General features: G+C 40.3%; 1 protein-coding gene across 1 annotated transcript in view; it reads left to right on the forward strand.

The window, feature by feature from the left end:
* LOC136872241 (sodium- and chloride-dependent glycine transporter 2-like) overlaps positions 1-8729 on the forward strand; it is an 87643-nt gene extending 78914 nt beyond the window's left edge. The window contains exon 4 of the mRNA XM_067146065.2: positions 8592-8729. Coding sequence (XP_067002166.2) covers positions 8592-8729 — 138 coding nt within the window. The remainder of the gene's footprint in view (positions 1-8591) is intronic.
* The last annotated feature ends 794 nt before the right edge of the window (positions 8730-9523 follow it).

Consider the following 9523-nt stretch of genomic DNA (forward strand, 5'->3'; position numbering starts at 1 on the left):
TGTGTCAAGGTTATATAGTACATTGTTTAGTAGCAGTGGTGTATTTTGAATTTTAAAATTTAACATTTTTTTAGAATGTTAGGAAACACATTCCAGCGATATGAGAATATCTAATTGCCATCTTATTTGGAAATACTGTCGTAAAAATTGAAAAATCATCTGATTGAAGTTTTTGGTTTGAGATTTTTTAACTTGCAAGACAATTGGCGATATAACATTTGGCGTAGGTTATAGTGGAGAGAACAAATGCTGAAGTAAAACAACAACTTAATAGGATTATCTTGACTCAAAATAAGTCTTCATTGATTTTGTTAGTGAAGTGAAGTTGTGAGTTGTACAGCTTCATGGTGTTGGTGCAGGCCAACACGCTAGCATTCAGCCACTGGACCTGCACTGGGTGTTCAACCACAAACTCGTACATATTTCTAAATTGATATTCACGGCAGTGACGACACCATCATAACTTAATCTATAGCAGATTTTAAACAATGTACTTACAGTTTCATGCGGTGACACTTCGTGATAGTACGGTACAGTCATGGTTTTCACAAAAATACACTGGGACTATTTGTTTTTAACTTAAAAAGCCTAACCTTAACTGAATCAGCAAAATTTAATTGGTATTTTACCGTTGCTGAAGTTTTATAGTTTCACTCACTTACTGAGTGTACGTGCATCAATGACAAATGAGCGAAAATATTCGTCACATTGTATAACACATGTTATATTCATGAAGAATGGCACAGAACTCACAGAAACTTCACTTATAATCCAAGAGGAACACTACAAAAATTCACTATATACCACCATTATAGAAAACCAACTACAAAATTCTTTTACTTCACGCTTAGTTCTGTGTTCATGCTGGGCAATCTAAATATTTTTTCTGCAGCTATCGGAAAACATACCTACACGTGCCATCAATGAATTGCTTGAAATAACTTTATACATGCCGAAATCCAAGAATAAAATATTTTCTATATTACAATATTTCATAAACTGGCTCTGTTTTTATTAGCAAGGCAATGTGCAAGTGGCTATACTGTTAACATGTTGATATTCATCTTGTAGTCTCTAGTGTGTGGCGCTGAACACTTTGAGTGTCAAGTATTAGAACTATCATACCTTTCCCAAGCTAGCTGGCCTGTCGCCGTAAATTGCTGTCGGGGGAGGAGCCACAGCCCCGCCCCGTTCCCTGGACAAGATATCTTCAAGTGCATGCGTCATCCAAGGGACTTACATTTCGCTGGGCTAGCTCTCTTTCACCCCGGCAAGGAGACCCAGCTCGTTGGAGAACCTGAACTGTGGTAGAGCGAGCGGATTGTTAAGACAGTTGTACTTGGCTTGGCTTAGATGTTTGCAGTTTTTAAACTTTATAAAAAGCGTTCTAAGGAATAGTAAGAAAACGTAAATACAAAGTCATTTACCCCAGCAGCGCTGGGGTAGATGGGGTTCAGTGCACGCCACTGGCGGAACTCTTACCACTACTGCCTCCACCTGGGTTCTTAGTGGAACCACTTTGCTGTAGGTATCAGAATGAACAAAAATACCAATGCCACCGGAAGTCCGGTTGGCATAATTTCATATTTCTTATATTTATTCATTCAGAGAAAACTGACACATTATAATGTTTGGTTTTTTACCATCTAAAAGGTACAGGGTTTAAGTGTACAAGCTATGATTTACAATTCCATGCATGGGAATATCAGTATTATCATTAAAAAAGTTAAATTCCTGTTATTCATTAAGCAAACATTGATCTTCTTGTTTTTCTTCCTTTTTCCCCCATACGTGTCGGGTCGCAGGTGCGAACTGTGTTGCACATGTGGATTTGGTCCTGTTTTACGGCCGGATGCCCTTCCTGATGCCAACCCTATATGGAGGGATGTAATCACTATTGCGTATTTCTGTGGTGTTTAGTAGTGTAGTGTATTGTCTGAATATGAAGAGGAAAGCGTTGGAACAAACACAAAACACCCAGTCTCCAGGCCAGAAGAATTACCCAGCCAGGAATTGAACCCAGGACCCTCTGACCCAAAGGCCTCAATGATGACCATTCAGCCAATGAGTTGGACAAAAATTAATATAATTACATAATGCAACACTTATTTTGTACAGTGCTGTAATATTGTGTTTCTTTCTCTGTTCACTGAATTTCTGAAAATAGAATTTAAAATTTAACGCCCGCGACCCCACAGATGTGGGAAAAGTGGTAGAAGAAAAGAGGCATATTTAAAATTTAACAGGCGTTCGGTGATAATAGCTAGCCTCTAAATGGTGAGAGAGAGTTGCATCACGAGTGAGGACATAGATATTTACTATCCAAGATTAAAGTACAGCAACAACATAAATATATCTACCAGGTAGATGTACAGTATGCGTTCAAATAATTTACCTCATTGATGTTATTCTCGGTAAGCATGATTGGACTGTTGGTGATTTTATCAAATAATTTAAACCCAAACACCCATAAGCAACAGCTTATCCACCTTAACTCTGTATTATATTAAAACTGTTTCTAAAGCACCTCTTAAAATATAACAGTGAAAATTGTAATTCATTACGTAGGCCTACATTATCAAAATATTTGAGGTTGTAGGCTAATTCTTTCTTGTACCTGGTCAAACAAAATATATAAACTGCAATGAACATAAATAATGTTTTTCTTATAACGTAAATTGAAAGTGACATGGATTTCTGCCCTCTTCTTTCATTATTTTCTGCTTCCATTTCAAACTCGGATATCGCAGCAGTGATTGAGAGTGACTGGGAGAACTTTGCCCAACCTTCACGGCCTGTGACGTAGCCACGTCACTGTAGTTGCATAGCATACGCTGCGCTCATTGCCTGCCAGCCCGCCCACTTACAGTGCTGGGCGCCTGCGGGACGGAATGTCCAGCGTGACCACCTCTGGTATACAGTGTGACAGGCAGGGCTTTTTTTCTGGAAAAAGAGGTGCCAGAACTCACTGGAGGGAAAGTAAGGAAGAAGACATGGGATTTACTGAACATTTAAGAAAGCATGTCATTTTCATTGAAACCTACTTACACTGAATTCAAAACAATTTCCAAATTTTTGACATGCTATCACCCTCCTCAGTTCGTTTTCTGGTCTTGCTTTTTGTATCCATAGCTGAATGACGACCTTGTAACAACCAAGTTTTGTCATACTTCGTTGGATCAAATACCATCAAAGGAGGTCCAACAATTCTTATAAACAGTAATGAGGTAATGGTTTTCACTGACAAAGATGATCTTTCTGGAGTCACAATCAAGTTCATCTAAGAAAATCTCCTTCCACACTCACTTGAAGATATAGCTATTGTGTTGAGCGTCCTCTGAACCTGAGAAAGTTCCCTGGGCATTTCTTCTCTGAATTTCAGATGATCTCTGAAGGCTCAAATAGCTTCTCTTTCATTCAGTTGGAATCTTCTTGCCAGTGTGCCTATTTTTCCTTCTTCATACAGATTATTTTCTCTTGAGTTTGCTGGCCAATTCTTAGAATCCAGAACTCCTGCACATCTTGACAGTTCAGTGTCTTCTTTGGAAAGTAATCTTTTCTGTAGAGAAGTTTTATGTTGTTCATAGAAAGCATTCAGGGAGATTGGTGGATCATAAATTCTGCTTTTCTTATGCAATGGAGGAACACCTTTAAACTGTAGATTTGCAGCTGCCTCAAAAGTTTTCTGATAGTAAGGCCCTGGGACAGACCACCTCTTCTCTCAAATATCAACAAGACATCAATCTTGTTGTGGGCTTTGTAAAGATCAGCATTTCTCTCCTGCAGATCTAAGCTTAGTTCAGACAGTTCTTGCAAATCATCACAAATTAATCCCAGATCCAAAATAAATTCCACAGATGTTATTTTGCTGTGAAGACCTTCATACGTGCATTTTTCCTTTCTGTTACAACCATCTTCTGATTTACCTCTTTCAAAATGAAGTACCAGTAATTAAAAATCCTACCAAACAGCCAAAACAATTCTATAGCTGGATGAAACCCACCTTGTGGACAGAATTCTTCCAACTTTAAAAGTCTGCATCTCCAGTGTAGCTGCTCATAACTGGAGCTGCCTTGCATTCTTTGGAAAGGCATGATACATAACATATAATTTGTCCATAAAACTCTTTCTCTTTTTTCCCTTCTTCAGTTATTTTATTAGCACTTTTGTGTCCAGCCTTTCTTTGTGGTCAAAAATCTTTTTCTTGAGAGATCTTAGCTTCCGTTTACGATTTTCTCCATAAGACACGATTTCACAGTTTATCCACTCTTTTGATAGTCACATATCCATATTCTTCTGTACACCTAAACTTCCAACATTTTTGCACACTGAACAACCTAACTTGCCATCATGAAAATACAACCAATCGTTTTTCTTTACAAAATCGTTCTTTTGTTCTACAGTCCAACAGCTAGGCCACAGACTTTGAAATTCACTTTGAACTTTACATACTGTTATGGAACTCGTCGACACATCTGTTGCTTCAAGTTCCACGCTTGAGTTTGATGATACTCCAGCTTGATGGACTGACGAACTGCTTGGGCAGTTTTTGCGTTTGGTGGTAGGCACACAAAACTATTCTGAAATTCTTTTCATTCTCGCCTCATGGTCGACAGATTTAGGTATTATCTGTTGCCGCGTAAGAAGTAGTACAAACTACAGCTGAGAATGCAACAAACACAGGCAATTATCTACATCAACGAACAAAAGTACTCTATATTGAGGGCAATCCAGATGAAACGTAACTAGAACTGGGACCAGTATACAAAACAGTTACAAAGAGAGCAAAGAAAAAACAAGAACAAATACCATATAACCATGCTGCCCGCAAACCGGAAAATGTTTTTGATTTTGATTTATTTTGATTCTCGAAATAAAAAGGCGATATGCAATATTTCCTTTTCAGTTAAGTTCATTTAGCGCAGGAACAGTAAAAATAATATTTTTAAAATTCTTTAATCTGAAAAAAAAATTATATTTGAAGTCTAAATATTTTTTAGAGATTTGTATCCATGAAGAGGTTCCGGAACGCCGTTCCGGTGCGTTCCGCTGGAAAAATCCCTGGTGATAGGTATAGATTTAAAAAAACAAGTTCATAATAATATGTCCATCTGGCATTCGGCTGTGCGGGGACGTGCATTGTCAGGCGGATACTACTGCGCAGGTACATGGTGCTCCCACCCACCTAGATTCTTGGGGATACCATCAGGGTTTCGAATGGAGTTGCACACGTAAGATGCCCATCCCCAAGCTGCACGCACGTCAAGAATTTTGAATTGGTCTACAACTAACCCTAAACAAAATAAACCAAAATAAAGAGGGGATTGATGAACACATGACCCATTAGCCGGCCACACATGGAAAGGAATTCTGACAGGCGAGGTCTTTTGTGACGCATACCGACAGGCTAGGGCTGCTCGTTAGTGAGTAAGGTCAGTTTGAGGCGTTATCCGCTACAGACCAGATCTGTTGTCAGCACCTCAACGGAAAGACCTTGCCTCACAGATCAAGCCTCCTGTAAGGATAGCAAGGAGTGGACAAAGGCACTGCTTGGGAAATTTATTGAAATGTACAAAGAGCGGCTGTGTCTCTGACAATTAAAACATGAAGTGTCGCAATCAAGCGTTCTTCAGTATCCTCCTTTCCTCCTTCTTCAGCTTAGAAGCTACAATATCCACAGTAAATACGCTTTCAACTAGACTGTTCTCCAGTAAGAACTACGCAAAACAAGTCATTTTTTACTAGTGGCTTACGTCGCACCGACACAGATAGGTCTTATAACGACGATGGGATAGGGAAGGGCTATGAGTTGGAAGGAAGCGGGCGTGGCCTTAATTAAGGCACAGCCCATAGCATTTGCCTGGTGTGAAAATAGGAAACCACGGAAAACCATTTTCAGGGCTGCCGACAGTGGGATTCGAACCCACTATCTCCCGGATGCAAGCTCACAGCTGCGCGCCCCTAACCGCACGGCCAACTCGCCCGGTAAACAAGTCCATTATGTATGTGTTGTGTATGTTTGGTATTCAGTTCGAAGGCTGGTCTAATCCTCCACAGTTATGCCAACAGCTGTCATAGATAGCCTAGGCATCACTGGAAGAAGCGTACTAGGGAAATGAGGAGTGAAGTAGCTTCCCGTTGCTTTTCTCGCCGAGCCAGAAGTTGCTCGCATATCAGTCTGCCAAACCCACTGAAATGCACGCACCAGCTGACCCTATGCGTGATATTTTCATACCATTCAAACAGGGACTGGCTGCATAAGGAATGGTATTACTATCATCGCTCGTACCTCAGTCACTTTCATATTGTCAAAGCCAAGGATAAGACTGAGAAGGATCAAACATTTAACGTAATAATGAGAAAAATCCATTCATGCTTTTTTTTTTGCTAGTTGCTTTACGTCGCACCGACACAGATAGGTTTTATGGCGACGATAGGATAGGAAAGGCGTATGAGTTCGAAGGAAGTGGCCGTGGCCTTAATTAAGGTACAGCCCCAGTATTTGCCTGGTGAGAAAATGGGAAACCACGGAAAACCATCTTCAAGGCTGCCGACAGTGGGATTCGAACCCACTATCTCCCGGATGCAAGCTCACAGCCGCGTGCCACTGACCGCACGGCCAACTCGCCCGGTACATGCTTACCTAACATCATATCATAATCGCTGTGGTCCATTCGCAAGTAATTCTTGTAATCGTCCGGTTCATTTTCTCTCAGGTGTTGTATCAGACTCATGTGACTAAAGCTGTCTCGCTGTCCTATCCATGATTTCATCCACTTTGATCGATTTTTTTGTTTGCATGATTTAGCATATAGCAAAATGCACATTCCAACAGCCGCAACAGCATTTTTTTCCCCTCTGGACACCGTCCGCTTCGATGTCCATCGCACAGTTCTAAGTACGGCAGACCCGACCGGCAAGGATTTCAAACTAGTTTGAAAGGCCAGCGGATGAGGCTTGGCCTGCTGAGAACAAAGGGATCATTCCATTAACAAGAGGGTCTGGAATGTTGACAGATTATGTTGCACAACACGACAGGCTTGGTGTCACAGTTGATGGCGAGCAGCGGGCCGGGTCTCTGAAGGTCACGCCTGGCAGGCGGTCTGTCGGATCTGGCCCCAAAGGCGAGGCCTGCCAAAGAATCTGTCCGTGTATGGCCTTCTACGACAGGCAGGGATTACTTGTGGATGTATTCAGTCCCTCCCATTGACAGGGGTCCAAAACATGGTACCAAAGCCACAATCCATTTCCTCGCCTAGGTCGCCCGTTTTAGTCACCTCTTACAACAAGCAGGGGATACCGGGGTGTATTCTTCACCTACAGAAGTTAGAATATCTCGAGTTATGAATGATACACTTCCTCCTTTTCCCCTTCAGAGTTGACTATAAATGATTTGCTCAGGTTATTAATAATAATGTTATTGGTTTTACGTCCCACTAACTACCTTTTGCTGTTATTGGAGATGCCTAGGTGCAGGAATTTCTCCCGCAGAAGTTCTTTTACATGCCAATAAATCTGCTGGCACGAGGCTGATGTACCTGAGTACCTTCAGTACCACCGGACTAAGCCAGAATTGATCCTGCCAAGTTGGGATCAGAAGACCAGCATCTCAAACGTCTGAGCCACTCAGCCTGGCGCTAAAGTTGTTATAAGTACATGATAGAGTCTATCATACTTTCTTAAATTCATTCTTCTTATTCTATTCCACTGCAGAATGTGTTATGTTATATTTTATTGTTTATGTTGTGTTGCATTACCACCTGTCATTTGAGAATGGATTATATGCACTAAATTGGGCTTCATATGATGTAATCCTAAAATAAACATTCAGTCAATCTCTCTCTCTGCGTGTGTGTGTGTGTGTGTGTGTGTGTGTGTGTATGCATGTGAATATGTTAGTATTTCTCTCTAATTTAGTATCCTGATAACACCATCTCTTGATTGAAAGAACAGGAAACCGAGCGAGTTGACCATGTGGTTAGCGTCGCGCGTTTGTGGGCCTGCATTGGGAAAATAGTGGGTTTAAACCCGACTGTCGGCAGCACTGAAGATGGTTTTCTGTGGTTTCCCATTTTCAAGCAAGTTGCTTTACGTCGCACCGACACAGACAGGTCTTGTGGCGACGTTGGGACGGGAAAGGGCTAGGAATGGCAAGGAAGCGTCCATGGCCTTAATTAAAGTACAGCCCCAGCATTTGCGTGGTGGGAAAATGGGAAACCATGGAAAACCATCTTCAGGGCTGCCGACAGTGGAGTTCGAACCCACTATCTCCCGAATACTGGATATTTGGCCGCACTTAAGTGACTGCAGCTATCGAGCTCGGTTTTCCGATTTTCACATCAGGCAAATACTAGAGCTGTACCTTAATTAAGGCCACGGCCACCTCCTTCCCATCCCTAGCCCTTTTCCGTCCCACATCGCCGTAACACGTATCTGTGTTGGTGCGACGTAAAGCAAATTTTAAAATAAAATAATAACAAACATAGATTGTATAAAAAATACTGTATATTCTGTGACAACTCTCATGTCAGTTTACTGTTCCACTGATATAAAAAGATTTTTTCCAACTCTATTTTAATTGTGTGTTTCAGGATATATCTCGCGTTCTACGTCCTCAGGCAAATAATTCTGAGGAGTTCTTACACACTAGAGCAGAAAGACAAACGTCACCAACAGGTTACAATCTCAGGGCTGCTAATAGTCAGCATACTTTACCCCAAACTCGCTGAGTTTGATGACACCGTGTGAATTAAATGTTGTAGAGAATGATTAAAAGTACTTTTTATTTAATGAAGTAATTTCATATGTGCCAAACACACCAAACCTTAGCATGATTTTTAAAAATCATGTTTTATTATAAATCTATGTATACTGTATAAAAGCCAAATGCCATTCACTGATCATGAAATGTCCAGATCAAAAGACTTAAAAGCTGAAATTAGGAAGATAGGTTCATCTTCTGCACTGGAGGTACACTAAGAAAGGATTTTTCAAAATTCAGCTTCTATCTTTGATTTAGATGCATAAGTTTGAGTAGTGCTTTTTAAGTAGCAAAGATAACAATATGAAGATAAAGTTGGAATTCAAGAGGAAAAGTTGGGGCAAAAATTCGTTTATAGGACGAGGAGGTAGTGATTGGATTTACCAAGGGAGATATTCAAAACATTTTCAAATTCTTTGCAGTTATTTATATATATATATATATATATAAAACAATAGTTTTGTCTGTACATTGCTCAGATTTTGAAAAGAATGGTATTTCTGTATTGGTCATGTCCACAGGAACAAGGAAATGCACTTTTTAATTTTCTGTAATTTCTGTCTGTCTGTATGTATCTACACGCATTGCGAGAAAACGGTTGAAGAGAATTTAATGAAAATTGGTATGTAAAGTCAGGAGAGGAGCCACTATAAACTAGGCTATAAATAATTTTATTCACGCTGAGTGAAATGGTAATTTAGGGGAAGGCCTAAAATTTAATTCTGATATATTTATATTATTAGTGACCCTATTGATAAATAC

The sequence above is a fragment of the Anabrus simplex genome, chromosome 4 (assembly GCF_040414725.1).
Source record: "Anabrus simplex isolate iqAnaSimp1 chromosome 4, ASM4041472v1, whole genome shotgun sequence".
NCBI classification, from domain to species: domain Eukaryota; kingdom Metazoa; phylum Arthropoda; class Insecta; order Orthoptera; family Tettigoniidae; genus Anabrus; species Anabrus simplex.